This window comes from Mustela nivalis (assembly GCF_964662115.1).
Source record: "Mustela nivalis genome assembly, chromosome: 1".
NCBI classification, from domain to species: domain Eukaryota; kingdom Metazoa; phylum Chordata; class Mammalia; order Carnivora; family Mustelidae; genus Mustela; species Mustela nivalis.
Genome location: NC_139020.1, coordinates 180,003,476 through 180,023,472, shown reverse-complemented (window position 1 = coordinate 180,023,472; position 19,997 = coordinate 180,003,476). Strand labels below are relative to the sequence as shown.

At 41.4% G+C, this 19,997-nt stretch overlaps 1 protein-coding gene across 8 annotated transcripts in view; it reads right to left on the bottom strand.

The window, feature by feature from the left end:
• Positions 1-19,997, bottom strand: part of FRMD4B (FERM domain containing 4B) — a 323,042-nt gene that overhangs the window by 89,221 nt on the left and 213,824 nt on the right. For all 8 annotated transcript variants that reach the window (XM_082691213.1, XM_082691212.1, XM_082691208.1 and 5 more), the window contains one exon: positions 8,394-8,478. In XM_082691213.1, coding sequence (XP_082547339.1) covers positions 8,394-8,478 — 85 coding nt within the window. The remainder of the gene's footprint in view (positions 1-8,393; positions 8,479-19,997) is intronic.

Here is a 19,997-nt window from a genome sequence, read left to right as displayed (position 1 = left end):
TGTTTATCTCTAGACTTCTTGGGGGAACAAGTGTTCATCATCAACAGCATCCATTCATTTATTGTGTTAGTGTACAAGAGTTCATTGAATGCCCAGTTCCTACCACACTATGTACATGGGGATTTGCTTTGGAGTAAACAAAAGTGAAAATTCTCTCTTCCTTTTTCAGACTCTCCTGGGATACCCAAACTCAAAAATGAGGTCCAATATGTCTTTCAACAGAAAGCTACCAATGACTTCTTCTCATGGGCAATGACATTTACGAAACCACTGGGAACTACCCAGTGTTTCAAACGTTATACTCAGAAGGGTGAATTTTTTAAACATAAACCCACATTTACATAGCTAACCAGAGTATGAAATTTTATCACAAATCGTATTTCTTTCTGACAAAGTATACAAAAAGATATTGTGGCTTTGTCAGTATCTGCAAATAAGAGCTCTCTTTTCTTGCCTGGATTTGTTTCTGTCTTCAGTGGAAGGAAGGAGCTGAAGACAGGAACAGCTATCTGGCAGGGAGAAAGAAGTGTGGGTAGTGGGTGACTAGAGGTGCTGAACACATCATTGCCAGGTAGCATGTCCTCGGCACAGTGTGGAAGGAAGCCCCATTTACCCGCACATCCAGCATTGGGTCCTAAACTAACAGCAGCTATCAGTGACCGATTTTCACCAAGCAGTAATCCACCCATGTGTGTTCTATAGCTGAGACTATGTTCTCATAAAATGTACTGACTCCTGGGTCCATGATTCAGATGTTATTCCCTGTGTGTGATGTTCTTAAATTATCATATATCTTAGAAATTACTCAAAAGCTGCTTTTCCAAATAGCGATGTGATCCTGTTATCACTTACCGGATCCTATAACATCTCTTGGGACCGTTTGTTACTAGTCATCTGCATATTACTTAGATAGAAAATATTCAACTCTAAATTCTTTTTTTAAAATTAAAAAGAATTTTTATTTTTTATTAACATGTAATGTATTATTCAACTCTAAATTCTTACAACAGAATTAAAAAATTATTGCAAAAATATTCATAGGTCATAGTGCCTAACAATACCATATTTTGTAAAAGTTCTAAATTCTTTGACAAGTCACAAAATCCCTTTCCATTTAGAAAGGTTGTCTCAAGAACTGACATTCATAAGAAGAAGTAGAAGTTAAACGAGCTCCGCTTTTCAGTACTTCCTCAAGACCAACAGAATTTGGCACACAAAGCTACAAGAGAAATATCATGAGTTAAAATTTTCCCTGTATCTGTCTTTACACAGCAACAGAGCAAAGAAGCAATCAAGGAAACGGTTTCATTGGCCCATGGCCAGCTAGGTAGTGAAAAATATAACAAGGGGTAATTGTACTTCTCCACACAGAAGATAATGACCAACGGTGGTTTACGAAATGTTTTCTCCTGACTCAGGAAATGCTGCATTTGCTATATAGGTATCTACTTATCAGTCAACTCTTAGAGTTCTTAGGGAAGCTCAAGTCCCAACAAAGAGAGGCTATGTTAAAGTCTTTGGTGCTGAAGACATTTTACTTTCTCCATAGATTTAACCAAAAGCTCTGATCTGAATACTTCTGTTTATAGCCAAGATGGGTTAACAGGGACTGGATTTACCTTCTCACCATATATATACAAACAAACAGAAACATATTAAAAAAAAAAAAAAACCTAAAAAACCAGCCAAGAAATATAAAATAAAAGTTTTCAAAATAGTGAATAAAAGGCAACAAAGGACAGTGAACTTTGAATGAGGTGAACCCCATGACTGCCCCCACTTACAGCCATGAGAATGTTCCCGGGCTGTGAAGGTGTTACACGGAGCAAGGTACACTCTCTTGAGTGGAGGAGACAGAGCTGAGAGACTGGGGAGACCAAAATGGATATAATTTGCAGAATAGAGTGCCAGAGAAAGGAGAGCTTCACAGAGAGAATCCTGAAGATATACAGAGTACTGATCATTGCATGCATGGAAAGAGCCTGCCCAAGCCTGGGGAAAAACTATCTAAGAAGATGAAAGGGAAGAGTGCCTGGTCCTCACACAGAGGTGGCTCCCACGGAAAAAACTCATAATTCATGGGGCATTGAATAGACCATTAGGAAGGTCTTGCCTCAGTAATGGGGAATAACTGGCTCTAGAGTGAGCACTACTCTAGGTCAGCCTAATAAATCATAAAACTAAGATTTGACAAAAGTCAAAATGCATCTAAGTAATTATATTTTATTCCAAAACAATATCAAGAATATTTACAGGAATATAAAAATAGGCAGTGCTCCCAAATTTAAATTAAACACTATGCAGCATTCATTCAAATATTATCAGGCATGCAAAGAGTAGGCAGGAAAACATGACCCATAATGAGGAGAAAAAAACGAATCAGTCAAAACCTACCAGAACTGACACAGATATTAGAATAAGTAGAGAAAGGCTTTGAAACAATTATTATAACTGTATCTCATATGTTCAAAAAATTAAGTAGCCACATGGAAGATAGAAATGATCCCAATCAAACTTCTAAAGATAAAAACTTAATATACTGGATGAGACCAATGGCAGATTAGATTGCAAAAGAAAAGATATAAAATTGAAGATAGAGCAATAGAAAGTATCCAAAATAAACATACACACAAAAATAACTAAATAAAAAGAAGAGAGCACCCCTGGGATGTGGGATAACTTCAGATTGTCCAGTATATGTGTAACTAGAGTTTGCAAAGGAGGCATGGGTGGGAATAGGAAAAAATATTTGAAGATGAAAAGGTGGAGATATTTCAAAAACTGATGAAAGTTATAAACTCACAGGCCCAAGATGCTCAAAAAATACCAATATCAAGAAACATGAAGAAAACTATACTGTAGCACCTCATAATTAAAAGGACTGATGAAAAGAAAATCTTAAAAGCAGGCAGAAATATCAAGTGTTCACACAAAACCAACAATATTGTGTGCACCTATAACGCATCAAAAAGTAAAATGTACGGCACTGACAGCATAAAGGCTGTTGGGGGAGAGAGAAATACACTATTGTAAAGTTTTTGCACTACACGTGAAATGGTATTATGCCACTTGAAGGTAGATGTAATAGGTTACAGATGTATACTCCAGAGGCACCTGGTTGGCTCAGTCACTTAAGCTTCAGACTCTTGATTTCAGCTTAGGTCATGATCTCAGTGTCGTGGGATAGAGCCCCATGTCAAGCTCTGCCCAGCGGGAGTCTGCTTGAGATTCTCTTTCCCTCTGCCTCTGTTCCTCCCCCGGCACCACCCCCTCTAAAATAATAAATAAATAAATCTTAAAAAAAAGTGTATACTATAAACCCTAAAGCAACCATGGAAAGAATAAAACAAAGAGTTATGGCTAATATTCCAACAAAATAGGTAAAATGGAATCATACAATACACAATAAAAGAAGAAGACAGAGGAAAAAATAACAGATGAGACAAACATCAAATAAATAGGAAGATGACAGACCTAAACTTAACCATGTCAAAAATCATACTACATGTAAGTAGTATATATATAACCAGTTAAAATACAATGATTGCCAAAATGCATTAAAAAATCAAGATGCAGGGTGCTTGGGTGCCTCAGTGGGTTAAGCCTCTTTCTTCGACTCAGGTCATGATCTCAGAATCCTGGGATCGAGCCCCACATCGGGTGCTCTGCTCAGGGAGCCTGCTTCCCCCTCTCTCTCTCTCTGCCTGCTTCTCTGCCTACTTGTGTTCTCTCTCTCTGTCAAATAAATAAATAAAATCTTTTTAAAAAATCAAGATGCAATTAATGTTGTTTTCAAAACGTGTGCTTCAAATATACGGATACAAATAGTTCAGAAGGATGAGAAAAGATTTACCATGATAACAATGAATTGAAGAAACTTGAAGTGATTACATTACTATCAAACAAAGCAGACTTCAGAAAAAAGAATATTACCAGGATAAAGAGGTTCATTTTACAGTGATAATCAAGAGGACACAGCAATTCTAAACACTTATGCCCTAATAACAGAGCTTTGAAATGCATGAAACAAAACTAATATTTTAATTAGGTCAACTTGCAAAAATAAATAGAAACATTCACAGTAAGAGCTGGAGATTTCAGTATCCCTCTGTCGATACTTGATACAAGAAGCAGACAGACAATCAGCAAAATATAGTAGACTTGAACGATACTATCAACCAAGTCTACTTAATTAAAACTATAGTATATTCTGGGTCATGAAACTAGTCTCAATAAATTAAATAGGATTTAATTCATTCAAAGTGTGTTCTCTGACTATAGTGGGATTAAATTGGAAATAAATTAAAAAATGGCTAAGATAGGGGCTCTGGGGTAGCTCAGTCCATTAAGTGTCTAACTTTGGGTCAGGCTATGCTCTTAGGGTCCTGGGATAGAGTCCCATGTCCAGTGAGGGTCTCTGCTCAGTGGGGACTCTGCTTCTCCTTCTCCCTCTCCCGTTTCTGCTCTCTCTCTCGTTCTAAGAAATAAATAAAATCTTAAAAAATAATGGTTAAGATATTTCCAAAATTGATGAAAACTATAAAACCACAGGTCCGAGATGCTCAATAAACACCCATCATAAGAACCATAAAGAAAGCTATACCAATGCCCCTCATAATCAAAAGCAGTGATAAAATTCACAGAACATTCTACACAGTGACAGCAGAATACACATTCTTCCCAAGTGTACATGGATCATTTACCAAGATGGAACATATTCTGGGCCATAAAACAAGCCTCAATAAATTTAGAAGGATTTAATTCCTACAAAGTGTGTTCCTTGACCACAGTGGTATCATATTAGAAATAAATAACAGAAAGATCTCTAAAAAAAAAAAAAATCCCCAAATATCTGGAAACCAAACCCGCATTCTTCTAAATAACAAGAGGCCATTGAAGATATTCAAAAGAGGAATTTTGAAATCTTTTGAAGTAAATAAAAATGAAAACACAACATGCGAGAATTTGTGGGATACTACTAAATCAGTTCTCAGGGGGAAATTTTATCTACTAAATGCCTGTATTAGAAAAGAACATCTCTAAACAGTGATCTCAGTTTCTATCTCAAAAAACTAGAATAGGGGCGCCTGGGTGGCTCAGTGGGTTAAGCCGCTGCCTTCGGCTCAGGTCATGGTCTCAGGGTCCTGGGATCGAGTCCCGCATCGGGGTCTCTGCTCAGCAGGGAGCCTGCTTCCCTCTCTCTCTCTCTGCCTGCCTCTCCGACTACTTGTGATTTCTCTCTGTCAAATAAATAAAATCTTTAAAAAAAAAAAAAACTAGAATAAAAAGAACAAATGAAGCCCAAAGAAAAAGGAAGAAAAGAAATAATAAAGATAAAAGATAAAGATAATAAAGATCATAGCAGAAGTTAATGAAACAGAAACCAGAAAAACAACAGAGAAAATCACTCAAACCAAAAGCCGGTTCTTTGAGAAGCTCAAAAGCGATAAACTTTAAGCCAGACTAATTAGAAAAAAAAAAAAAAGAGAGAGAGAGAAAGGAACCAGTTATTAATATCAGGATAAAAGAGGTAACAGCACTGTAGACCACATGTTAAGAGGGAGATAAGGAAATATTTTGAACAATTATGTCTACAAACTTGACAACTAATTAAAAAAACAGGCAGACTAATAAAGATAGGCTAAAACTATCTTTATTAGAAGATGTCATGAACATCTACAAAGAAAATCCGATGGAATCTACAAAAAAGCTACCAAAATTGATGAGTTTAGGAAGGTTGCAGGATTCACGAAAGGTACAAAAACAAATTGTATTTTTATATACTAGTAATGAACACTCAGAAATTGAAATAGAAAGATACCATTCACAATTACATCAAATAATATGGAAGATTTAGGGTCAAATCTGACAAAAGTACTGTAGGCTGAAAACTATAAACACTCCTTAGAGAAATTAAAGATGACTGAAATAAATGAAGTTTATATTCTGTGTCCTGGGTCTGTCCATATTGCTAAGTTGTCAGTTCTTTCCACATTGATCTATAGATTCAGTGCAATCCTAATGAAAGTCTCAGCAGGTGTTTTTTTGGTTTTTGTTTTGTTTCATTCTTTTTTTTTGAAATTGACAGATTGATTCTAACATTTATATGGAAATGAAAAAAATAGAATTAACAAAACAATGCTGAAAGAGAGCAATCTAGAGTCTGTTCTGATTTCAAGACATTCTAAAGCTATAATAGTCAAAACAGTATGTTATTGGCAAAAAGGCTAACAAATAGATCAATGAAACAAAATACAAAATAGTCTAGAAATAAACTCATGCATAAAATAAACTGATTTTTGAAGACCACTTTGAAAAACATTTTGGCAGTACCTTAAAAAATTAAGCATATCTACTTATATGACCTAGCCATTTTGCTCCACTTACCCAAGAAAAAAGAAAGTATGTGTTTATACAATGACTTGTACATGAATGTTCGTTGTATTTTTACTTGTAATAGTCCCCAAACTGGTACGACCCAAATGCCCATCAACAGGTGAGTGGATCATTTTGCAACATATATATGTATTGAATCATTCTGCTGTACTCCTTACATTTACAGGGTGTTATATGTCAATGATATCTCAGTAAAGCTAGGAAAAAATGGGGGGAAAAAACCCCACAGGAGAATTGAAAAACAATTTAAGGTACCTCCATACAATGGAATACTTGAACAGTAAAAAGGAATGGGCCACTGATACATGCAACAGCATAGATGAATCTCAAAATAATTATGCTTATCAAAAGAAGACATAAAGATGGGGCACCTGGGTGGCTCAGTTGGTTAAATGTCTGCCTTTTTGGCTCAGGTCATGATCTCGGGTCCCGGGATGGAGACCCACATTGGGCTCCCTGCTCAGTGGGGAGTCTGCTTCTCCCTCTCATTCTACCCTTCCCCCTACTCTTGTTCTCTCTCTAATAAATAAATAAAATCTTTCAAAAAATAAAACAAAAAACATTATCTACTGCAGGATTCTGTCTGTACACGACTCTAGAAAATGTAAACTGCTCCATTGAGAGAAAATGCAGATGTACAGTTGCTGGGTATATGCACTTTCTTGATTTTGGTGATCATTTCATGGCTACTATACATGTTAAAACTTACAAAACTGTATACTTTAAACATGTACAGCCAATTATTTCTCAATACAGCTGTTTTAAAAAATGCAACAAAAACCATGCCCAGTCTGAGTCTTCAATCGATTAAAGCTCTGTCTGTGTGTGTTCAGGGAGCCACCCTTAACATTTTGGGACCTATGGGAAATGTACCAATGTAGGTTCCTTAACCCATATATAGTCTGCCCCCATTGTCTTTCTAGGTCAGGCATCCTGGGCACCCCTCAGATTTAGGGTGATGTATCTGGACAGAAGGGGTTCCCACCTTCTGGGGTCTGGAAGGCCCTGGAAATGGGCATGGGCTCTGAGATCCCGGACACCGAAACTATAACCTAGAATGGAGAAGTTCTCTCCAGATGAACATCTCTAGGTTCACAGGCTCCCTGCCTTGGCCCAGGGTGTGGTTTGAGAGCACGGAGTAGAAGCCTTGAAGGCAAGGATAGTCTGCAAGGGGGTAAGGTCAAAATTGAGAAGGCTTTAGAGCAATGTGATATCCGGGCATGGGATCATTTATCTAGCAATTCGTGTTCACTGCACTTTACAAAAGCAATGTATCCTCCAAAGATTGGATACAAATAAAAAAACAATATAGCAAAAAATCGGCCCGTCACCACAGATTACTGAGACACTGCTTTATTTTATTTTTATTATTATTTTTAAAGATTTTATTTATGTATTTGACAGAGATCACAAGTAGGCAGACAGGCAGGTAGGGGGTGGGGGCAGGAAGAAGGCTCCCCACCGAGCAGAGAGTCCCACGCAGAGAGCCCATGCGGGGCTTTATCCCAGGACCCTGAGATCCTGACCTAAGCCAAAGGCAGAGAGAGGCTCAACCCACTGAGCCACCCAGGTGCCCCTGAAACACTGGCTTTAAAACATGTGGCTCTGAGCAGAGGCCCCTAAGTAAGATTGGTTTGGAATTATGGGAGAGGTAGGAGAAACTCTGTGAAACAAGATTTCCAGAATGACTTTTTTGAGATTTCAATCCCAATCTGACTGCTCCATCTTTGCGTCTTTCTGGAATATTCTGTGTGGAGTACAAGCTGCCTTTAAGGCCATGGTAGTTGTCTGTGAGTGTGAGTCCCTTGCAGGTGGCTGTCTTTCTTAGAATTTGAGAAGAGCTGCCTTTTGTTTAAAATTTTTATATTTTTTTAACAGCCATGGAAAAGATTGTGGCCCTTTTTCTTTGGACAGGAAAATCTAGGCAATACCATTTGTCCTCCCTACTCCAGTCCGTCTGGGCTCATTCACTGAATGTAACAATTGGGGCATCTTACCTTGTGCACACAGGACTTGGCGTTCAGGAAAAACAGCTCCACGGTGGTTTTATCCTTTAAAAACGATATGCTTTCAATGTAAAACCTGAAAAATAGTACAGAAATTATTTTTTTTTTTTAGATTTCTTTCCCTCCCTCAGCATGATGTCATGTCTTCATTTAGCGTCCCCAAAAGCAGAGAGGATTTTGAGGAACTAGGAAACAATTGTGCTTTTTTTTTTCCTTTTAAAAGAAGTCTGTAACACATACGTATGTCTACGTGTATGTACAAATATTCACGGATATGAATGTAGGCATACATGCAGTTAAAATCTCTTAACAGAAAGTTTTTGTGTGTTGGACGGTGAACTCAAGAGAAATCCGAAATGGAATCCAGCTACAAACCCAGCTTTATCTGTGTTGATCATTCTTGGACATGTGTTCTGGGAGCTCGTAATACCTCAGCTTCAAAACACAGCCCAGGTGAGCTTTGAGGGCTGAAAGTAGAAGTCGACTGAGTGAGAAGTACATAATGGAATGCTGACGTCCTCCCTGGGTCTCAGACTTGAGCGGTGAGGGCCCCACGCCCACCTTGCCAGGCACCCACCAGCCAAATTTCAATCACACCCCACTTCTTTCTTGTCAGCCTTCCAGGCCAGGGTTTTCACTCGGCAGGAAGCCAAAGCACTTAACCTTGGACTTTTTTTCATGCAAATGAAGAGTATTCTAGGCCTCTCCCCACCCCCTTCCCTGGGCTTTAGTTCTGGCTCCTTGGAGAGCTCCGACAGCCCCTTGTAAGGAGGGGAGGGGAGTCCTTCCTTCACTGTTCTGGTCTGTTCTCAAAATCTCCTAATGATGAGGCTGGCCAGGGAACACGAAGCCCTGGGTGGCTGAGCAGCCTAGAGGAGGCGCAGAAGTTTTTCTCAAGTTTGGAGCTTTGCTTGATGAATAATGCATGAAGAGACCTAACACCCCAAGACAGCTCACAGGTCGGCTCCTGGAAGAGAAACGGACGTGGCTCGGGAGCCTGGTGTTAGTTAGCTGCACACCATCATGAAAGTTCTTTGGCATCTGTCCTCCATCCCCGGCCCCCTCAACGAGGACAGGATGTCGGATAAATAAATGAAACTGAAAAGGACCGTGGATGATTTTATCACGGTGATGGCAAAATCATTGGAAAAATTCCACCTCTAATGTTGAATCATCAAGGGGAGTTCCAGAGAGAGAATAAATCCTTTATATTTTTCCCTACAAGGGTTTATCTCATAAGTGAGGTTAAGGAAGACTGACGACGGCTAGTCTGTGAGGAAGGAAAGTGGAGGACTCAGACACGGAGGAGAACGTGGGGTTGGGGGAAACAGGCTTTGGAACTGGAAAGGTCCAGATAGGGACTCCCTCCTCTAACCATTGATTAGCTGTATGGCCTTATGCGTATGATCATCAGCTTCTTTGTGTCTCTTCTAAAATGACTGTCATGGTTGCACTCATGTCATGGTTTGGGGGGTCTTGGAAGGATTAAACTAAGTAATATATGGATTAAACTAAGTAAATATTAACAATTGTTAATAAAAACCTATTCTCTGGAATTAAATGCTGTGTGGCGGCGGGGTGGGGACCATGACTCGGCTTTGAGTGTAAGATCCCAGACCTCCAGCGGCCTTGGCAGCATTACTCAGGGGTGCCCCGGGCTTTTGGCCCTTGGGGCAGTGACTCGCTTGCTTCTGTGCGCTCAGCTCCCGCTGCGGACTTGCCCTTCCTTTTTTTTTTTTTTTTTTTTAATTAATTTATTTATTTTTCCATATATTTATTTTCAGAAAAACAGTATTCATTATTTTTTCACCACACCCAGTGCTCCATGCAATCCGTGCCCTCTATAATACCCACCACCTGGTACCCCAACCCGCCACTTTAAACCCCTCAGATTGTTTTTCAGAGTCCATAGTCTCTCATGATTCACCTCCCCTTCCAATTTACCCCAACTTCCTTCTCCTCTCTAACTCCCCTTGTCCTCCATGATATTTGTTATGCTCCACAAATAAGTGAAACCATATGATAACTGACTCTCTCTGCTTGATTTATTTCACTCAGCATAATCTCTTCCAGTCCCGTCCATGTTGCTACAAAAGTTGGGTATTCATCCTTTCTAATGGAGGCATAATACTCCATAGTGTATATGGACCACATCTTCCTTATCCATTCGTCCGTTGAAGGGCATCTTGGCCACGGTCGCCAAACTATGGAAAGAACCAAGATGTATTTCAACGGACTTGCCCTTCTTTCCTTGACTGGTGGCTTCTGCTTCCTGCCTCCCTCTGCCTTCACTGTTTCTCTGTCACTCCCTCTGAGGGATCACAGAAGCTTGGTTGGTCCACTGCTTATCCCACATAAGGAGCCTCTCTGGGGTTGAGCGCTCTTCCTTCCAGGCCAGGCAACTCAATAGCTGCATCCTGAAGGGACTTCCGGTTCAACTAGGTAGTGATGGTGCCAGTTGCTTTCTCTCTTTGCTTCTACAAGTACTTTATCCCTGTCAGCTGAGGTAATGGGAGCTTCCTGAAAGGGGCAGCTGCAGTGGGCCAGCTACAATCTCCTGAGCTCTTGCTCATGGCTAGCCAGGCGCTAAGCGCCTTCCATGTTTTGTCTCATTTCATTCTCAACAATCATTTCACTTAATCTTCAGTACAACCAGACGCCACAGGTAGCAAATTATGAGCCCATTTTACAGATGGGGAAACAGAGATGGAAATGTCAAGTCATCTTCTCTAAGCCCTACAGGTAGGAAGTGGTGGAGCCATGATTCGAACTAAGGCCTCTCAGACTTCAAAGTTCATGTTCCAAACCCACGTGATATAATGTTTTCATACAATAACAATCACAATGAAAAGTAATACACACACAATGCCATGGGGCCCGAAGGAGGGTTGCAATTAGCTCGGCTTACGAATCAAGAGGGAGAAGGTTGCCAAGCTTGAAATCCGTAGCCCTAAGTGTCACAGGGCACGAAACGTCCCTTTGGACAACTGAGCCGAGTCTTAAAGAATGCATGAGTTCACCAGGTAGGGAGAGTTCACCATTCTAGGGAGAGGACATATCAGCCAAACCAGTCCTCTTGCTAATCTTCAGGAATTCAAGAGACCACATGCAGGGGGCTGGGTGGCTCAGCCCTAAATCAGCTTGTGGCTTGCCCAACTCTGAACATACAGCTTTGTACCAGAAACTGGGTTCACCTTGTTTCTGAAGCCCGAGTCCCTGACTATACCTTCGTTCCAGTAAACAAGCCCCTATCTTGTTTCCCACCACTTTCTGGCAACCTGCCCTGCTGCCTTCTACCTTTCCTCTTCGGCATCTGATTACCTGCTCTCTCAATCCAGAATCCTATCTCTCCCTCAAGGGGGCCATTGTAATGGCTTCATATTTATGGAGCGTATGAAAAGTGAGTGTCGTCCTTTGGGAGAACAGCTCCCCAGGCACACCTATCAACATGTATCATGAAGTGAAAACAAAATCTAGGGCTTCTTAATGAAATAAAATGAACTCTCCCAGACTTGTAAAATAGAGACCTTTTGTTCCAGCCCCTTTTTGGCAAAAGGATACTGTTTCCTTTCTGCATGCTTACTGTGAGTGATTTTCACCAAGATTTTGTGAAGCTGAAGCCCCCGGTTCAATTTCCAGCCCTGAAAGGAGCTCAGGCTTTCTGACGAGGCATATGTTTCAGAGACAAACCTCAGAAAGCTTAATAAGTACAATTTCTTGAGAAGAGAGTTTGCTTGGAGAGGTTTTGTCTCTAGTTTATGTGCTCCCCCAGCTATCTTTGTTCCTTCCTGATGGGACAGGTGTTCACCTAACCACTTAGCAAGGATAACAGAACATCACACTTCAGTGACGTGACAGAGATGGCTTGGGGAAGGGCAGGCCTGTTGGCCTGATGACAACACAGGTTTTGTCAAAAAGCGTTAGAACACGGGAGTTGTTTGGAAAGGATCATTCTTCAATAGTCACTTACGTGTAGGTGGCCAGTATTTTCTTCTTGGGCCATTTATTCATGGTGACCAAAAGTCAGCACCATGGAGTTGGGGAGAGAGCCCCATCCTGGGACCTTGAGCTGGCTGTGCAGCTGCTCAGTGCTCCCCTGCTTTACCTGCCCCACACCCCAGAGCCATGAGATGTTTTAAATGTGCTCAACAGAGTGGATGGCATGTCACTCAGTAGCCAATGGGTGGTGGGCATTATTACTAGATTCTTCTTCGTCTGTGGATGGGACCATAATGATAGGCACTGGCTAAGCTGAGAAGCTTTTTAAAACTTTAGCGTGTGTCCTTCCTAAGCTCTTTCTCTCAAGGACACCAAATGCTCCCCAGGTGTCCATTTTTTTTTTTTTTAAATTTAAGGTTTTATTTATTTATTTGACAGAGAGAGATCACAAGTAGGCAGAAAGGCGGGCAGAGAGAGAGCGGGGTGGGAAGCAGGCTCCCTGCTGAGCAGAGAGCCCGAAGCAGGGCTTGATCCCAGGACTCTGAGATCATGACCTGAGCGAAAGGCAGAGGCTTAACTCACTGAGCTACCCATGTGCCCCCTAAGGTGTCTATTTTGACCCAGAACGGGAAAATGTTGTGAAACAAAAATCCTTCTGACCATTTACGACTTGTTCTCCACAACTAAGCCTATTTCATTTTCCAGGGCGATCCTTATGTCTCAGTGATATCGTTAAAGACAGCGAATCGGGCAAGAATTGCTCAATGACCTTGCATTCTGAACAATGCTGGGCTTGTGAGTGGCGTCCGGTGAGGGCCTCCTTCTGGGTTTCGGTCAGTCATTGTAGGTAATTTCTGGCACTCAGCGCAGCCGCAGGCCCAAGGAGATTTCTATCAGATCCCAGTCCACATTTGGAGCAGGGAGATCTCTGCTTATTGCTTGTAATGACCCTGCCACACCACTGTCTCACTTTATAATGCATGCTGAAGACAGCAGTGTAATTGAAGAATACTGTACTTTCTCCAAGCCATTATGCAGAGCTCGTGGGAGTCCCAGATGCTCCTTTCATCTCGGAGAGGGGTGACGTCTGAGAGAATTCCCCAAGGAAAGCACTATTTGCTTCCACAGTGTGCTCCCCTGCCAAAAGACATTCCCTCACTTCTGAATTTCCAGGCATCTCTAGGAGAACCATCGAGGGCCCTCCAGATTAGCCTGTAGGAACCTGCCCTTTTGCTCACGGCTGCGGTGTGGCTCTTTCTGAGCTCCCCAGGGATGGGCTAGAAGCCCAGGAGGGGTAAGGGCCTTGCTGTGACCTGTCCGAAAGGGTTATAAAGAAGTCTTCTGCCCCAGGCAACCCATAAGAATCTAAGTGTGCTTCTTCCCTTCCAAACTGCAAAACAGCCAGTTCCCATCCTCCCCGAGCAAAGGAGGGACACAGGCTTGGAGAAGAGGGCAAGAAGGGAGGCAGGAAAGGGAAGATGGGGCGTGGGGAGGATGGCTGGGCATTGTGAATGACAAAGACAAACGATGAGATCTTCCACCGAGGGCAACCGTGAATGGGTCTGACCTAAGCCAGACAGTCCCAAACCTCCCACATTTGAAGACCATATATCATGTTATGGATTTTTTTTTTTTTTACCCATTCCATATGTGATTAAGGTAGTCTCTTAATTTATATCTTAATAATCGTTAACATTTACTAAGGTCTACATTATATGTTCATATAGGTTTAATCCTCCAACAACAAGGTGCATTTTACACATGAGGAAAATAAGCCACAGGGGGCAGTAAAGAGCAGAGAGATTTGAACCCAGGAGAGAAGCTAAAGCACCAGTTCCCAGTGGACAGAGTAGGGGTGCACTGGGCAGTGTGAGAGGCATTTTTGGATCACCTTGACTTGGAGGGCGTCCTGGCATCTGGGTAGCCAATGCCCAGGACGCTGAGACCATCCCACATCCCTGCGACGAATTACCTGCCCTGCACTAAAGGCCAAGCTTTAACTTCTGCACGCTTCAGCTTTTTGCACTCGTTACATTATTCTTTCTTTCCTTCTGCCCTTTTGATGTCACCCCGAGGACAGATTACAGAGGAGAGTGAGCCTATTCCCACAAATAATGTTTGATATCAGAAAGCACACTGAGAAATAGAATCCTGTAAAACTGGAATCAGGATCAAGCTTCAAGTTTTGAAGGGTTCTGTGTCTTTTTGGATCTCTCGTATGAGTCAGGATGTCAGATCCTTATGGATGGTGGCCTCTGACCAAGTGCCTGGAAGGTCAAGAATTGGTGACGCCACTTAGGAGGTCACAGTCAATATTAAGGCAGCCAACAGTTACCTTCTCTAGGTTCCAGGATATTGCCCACTTTGATGTGACTGTGGTGGGTAGCCCAGAGCTCCGGCTGACCTCACACATCTGCCTCAAAGAGCCTCTGCTGGGTCCACAGTAGGAGGAATTAGTTATTCCTCTGGGCTTTTGATCACATTCCTCCTTGAAGAGATAACGTTTCCTGTCCTCTGCTTATTCTAAGTTATCTGCTCTTCGATAGCTTTAAAATAACTCGCAGCTAGCCCCTCACAAACATTCTAACTTCTCTTCCTTTTATCAATCCTAATGCTTGCGTTGAAAAAAAATGTCTAAGTAATGAGTTCGTTGTAGGAAAAAAAATGGAGAGAGATAAGCAAAAAGACAAAAACAAATCATTCTCATAATCATTCTACCCAGAAATTAACTGCTGTTTGCATTTAAAAAAAATGCTTAAGTAATGTGTTCATTGTAGGAAAAAATATATCGAGATTAACAAAAAGGCAAAAACAATCATTCCTAGAATCATTCAACTCAGAGATTAACTACTGTAAGCATTTTAGACTTTCTCCCTACTCATGTATTTCACGGAAGTGTAATCATGTCACATATTTTGTGGTTTGCTTGACTATATTGGGGGCATTTTTCCATATTAACAAATCTCTTTTTTCACCAAAGTATTTGTTTGATTGTTTTTGCCTGTTGTGTTGTACTCCATATATTTGGTTTTCTTAAAAAAAGAAAAAAAGTCCAGTGGAATGATGGGGACCTACAGGTTATAGTCATGATGCCTCCTTCAGTTTAACTCTTTTTAAAGGCTGAGTGTTCCAGAACCAGGCCACCAGGTGCTGAGAGAACTTTCGAAGTTTTTCTAAGGCTCCATGTTTGCAACAGCTTTGGCAGAAAAAAGGCAGCAGTTTCCCCTCCCCTCCCCCACATTTGTACTAGAACTCTCCAAGTCATGCAGGGAGTTCTCAGCCCTGAGTGTCATATGCCTTAGGGGTACATCTGAGTAGTCCCTAGGACACAGCAGAGGGGACTTGAGCAGGAGGAGGAAAACAGGCAGGAGAGGGAAGACCAGAAGGGGAGTGGTGGGAGGTGGTGTTGGGGGAGCAGCAAAGACTCAGAAGAAGGGAGTAAAAGACTCCAAGACGAGATGTGGCTTGGTGTGGAGCAGGGTGGTACCAGCCTGAGCCACCTCCGCCTGCCCTCCCCTGTCTCCCCTGAGGGAATGGGAGCTTTTCTAGTGAGGTCACACCAAGGCCCTGCTCTCTGATTTAAATGCTTGCATGCTTTCTAGCTATCAAGCTTTTCCAATGTTCACATCTGGGCTGCATTACCAAGGAGGCCCCTGTGTTTGCAGAAGATAATTTACAGCAGCAAATAACAACCCCCCAGCCTGGAGAAGTCCCCCAGCAACCTGGGGGAGTTCGGACTCACATGGAAATGGAGAATAGGTTCAATGAAATATGGTGCATAAATAAATCATGAGGAGTCTACACACCCAGGTGTCACATGCGTATTTAGCACATATCATTGAGCTTTTGTAACCAAAGAGAAGACAAAGGTTTAATCCTGAAGTTCATCAAGGGAACGCTGAATGCCCTTCACCTTCAGTGTTTTCTTTCTTCCATGCAGAAGCAGCCTGTGTTTCTGAGCTGCTCCCTGGGCCCTGGAGGGAATTAACCAAGAGAAAGTTGCCCCCCTTCTCCAATCCCAGATCTGCAGGACTCCAGTGTTTAGCTCAGGACTCAGTGAGACAATGCACATCAAATATTTAGCCCAGTGCCTGCCACCGGGTTAATACTACATCTCCATAGAGAGAGAACTACTTGAGAGCAAAACTGTGTTTTTTTTCTTTTCCACAAACACTACAGTTTTTTGAAAAATTGTATTTTCTTATATTTTTATAGCATTTTGTAAGCTCACTTCCTATCCCGATGTCTCTTTTAGTTGTCACAACCAACTTGAACAAGACCATACATCTACTCCATCTCTAGTGCACCGGGTCAGACGTTGGGCCAGGAATGTGGGGGATCTGGGGCTTGGAGGGATATGATTGTCTAGTTTAAAGATTCCTAGGATAATTCAGATATGCACCTCCTCTCTCTGTGGGGAATCACTGAAATGCGATGTACTTAAAAAAAAAAACCCACTAATCTCTTTTATTAAAGTGACCAATTATTCATTGTAAGAACGCCATAATTTCCAGAACCTTATCTTCATCCTTGGCTTTTGAATATTTCTGTTTGCAATGACAATAACCACAAGGCACATCCTTATAATGTGCTACCTCTGTCAGGAATCCTTTGTCGTTGTGCTTAAACTGCTTTGTGATTGCACCTCCGTGACTGCTTCCAGTTACAGAATGAGTAAGTCACAGGGATGAAAGGTATAGCAGAGGCATACAGCCAATGGTAGAGTAATGGGTGGTGATAGAGAGTAGCGACATTTGTGGTGAGCCCTGGATACAGTATAGACTTCTCAAATCACTATGTTGTACACTTGCAACTAATGTAACATTATGTGTCAATTACACTTCCACTGAAAAGAAGAAAAAAAAGGGAGGGCTGGTGTATTTCTGAAGAGGGTTGGTATATTTCTGGAGGCTCCTGGAAAGACCAGTATCCAAAGAGAGTCAAAAATCTGTCTTGGGTTCCCTTCTTCAATGACTAAAAGTGTAGCTGACAGAGGCAACTTCCGAGGGTCAGTGATGTTATCTATGGGGATGTCGGTCTCACCAATGGTTCTGTCCTCTCAAAAGAAGAGGGTAGAGGTCCTCTGAGAGGGACCAGACTTCACAGGGCGCCTCTGACCAGGCCCTCCAAAGAATGACATTCCACTGCATGACCTCCATCAGCTCACTTAATTCTCTGTGGCTTTTGCTTTATCATCTCTTTAATTAAGTTGGAGTAACAACAAGCACTTAATTGGAATAATAACAAAGACTATTATGATCTCACTATACTGTTGGGAGGAAAAATTAAGTGAATAATTAAGAACTCGATAAGGGTTCTGAACACGCAAGAAGTTAAGGGAAAGTCACGCCATGTGATTACGGGCCACTCTCGAGAGATAAGGCTCAAGTAAGTGCTGAAACTCACGGAAACAAGCAGCAGGCTGCTTGGGCATCTCAGGAACCTGCTTCCAGAAGATAGGGCTGCCATAAGGAATGACTGAATAGAAGGGAGACAGAGTTTTCTCCGCTGGTGTTTTGAAACCAAAACTAGACCGCACATCAGCTGTCGGAGGAGTTCACAATCGGATGACTAAATAAATGGTATTGTTAAATTCTCCAAAGACAGAGGGTCTTGCTGACTACTTATGTCACAGAAGTAACACATGTGTGCAAAGATGAAAATGCAAGGATCTTAACCACAGCCTGCATTACAACATACATAACTGGGAACAGCTCAAGTGCTTCATAGGAGACTGGACCCTAAATTTTGAAAGTGCAAACAAAAAGGATTTTCACAGACACAAGGAGAAATTTTGAGGCTAAAAACAATTCTGTCACCAAGCAACGAGGGTCATCCTTCTTTTTCTCTGAGAAGAGGAGGATGTCAGGGTGGTGGGGAGGGAGGAAGGCTGGGGGAGAGTAAGTTTGTATAACGTGAAATGTTTAGAGTGAAACTATAATCTTTTGTGAAAAAATACATTGACCTATGTTGAGCCATTTTTCACACACAAGATCAAATTTCTCTATGCTCTGACCCGCGTATTGACCAATATGCTCTCTTTCTTACTGCTGGTTAGTTTACATTTGCCTTTTCCTCCGATTCCCATGAACACGAGTTTTCCTTCCAGGAAACTCCTCTGTCTTTCTTTAGGATTTCTGGGCAATTCTCCACATTAGCTATGCTCCTGGACAAATCACCATTTATGCTACCTCCTTTTTGGGTTTCAAAAACATGTCTTGTGGTATGAAAGAAATTATAAGCCAACTATCAAAGCAGAAAGAAAAAAAACAAAAACAAAAACAAATTGGAGATTGCCAATACTTTATTTCCTGAGTTAGGAGCAGCTACCATTGACAATCACCATTCATATAAAAAAAGATGCTTAAAAGAAAGGTTATTACCATACTTTTGGGTTTCATGGACCAGACTGAAGTAAATGAAATGAAGTTAAAAAAAAATTGGGGGGCACCTGGATGGCTCAGTGGGTTAAACCTCCGCCTCCGGCTCAGGTTAGGATCTCAGGATCCTGGGATCGAGCCCCACATCGGGCTCTCTGCTCAGTGGGGAGCCTGGTTCCTCCTCTCTCTCTCTCTCTGCCTGCCTCTCCACCTACTTGAGATTGAAATAAATAATATATTAAAAAAATATTTGTGTAAATGAGCATGATTTTGCCAGGTAATCATAGTATAAAAATTCCCAAAAAGAAAAATAAGAAGCTTCCACTACTAGGTTATAAAACAAATAATCTTTCTTCCTTTTCCTCTTTCTTTCTTCCTTTCCTTTCCTTTCCTTCCTTTCTCTTTTTAAGTAAGCTATTAAGATTATGAACGCATGTGCCTCTGAACTAAACTCTCCAATTGTCAAACATGTCACAACCCAGAGATCAAGAGTTCCACACTCTACCAACTGAGCTAGCCAGGCACCTCAAACAAAGCATATTTCAATATCCAAAAAATAACACAAGCTCAGAATACAGAAACATTCTTTAGGTTGCTCTAGCTTTCTGAAAACTTATTTAGATTCCTGGGAAATCTACTCCCTTGACTTATTTGATCATATTTGGCTTCAGACAAGGAAAACAACTCACTGTGAAATTTATCATCAAATTCAGGTAGTGTGGGGAGAGCTGCCAGGGCACAGAAAGGGGCTTTCAGCAAAATTGGGAACGTTTTACTTCTTAAGTTAGGTACAGGAACACAGGTGTTACTTTTTATAACATTTTCTTTATTTTAGAGTGTGAATATTTCATGTGGAAAACTATTCCCATCATGGGCTGGCTTTAAGAAATCACTGATTGAGTTGAACACATCCATTTCTGGAGAAAGAATGTAAGGACGTCCTAGGAAGGGGTAAGTGACCTGCCCAAGCAGAGCCAGGGGACAAGTCAAGGACTCCTTACATCCTTCTCAGCAATCTCTCTGCCTGCAAGCTGAATTCAGATTTCTGCACTGTTAAGATAATTCTTTCCATGAGCATTTGTTTGCATTTTATCTTCTATTCAAACTAAAGCATGAAATTGTATAAAATTCAATTCTTGCCGCAGTCTAGGAAACATTCATACATAACATTTACGTAACAGTAAATGTCTGCCATATTTCAAATTTTTATTATAAAAATCCTAAAAGTATTCCGAGTTGAAAACAGCCTTATATATTAAAAAAAAGTACCTATGTT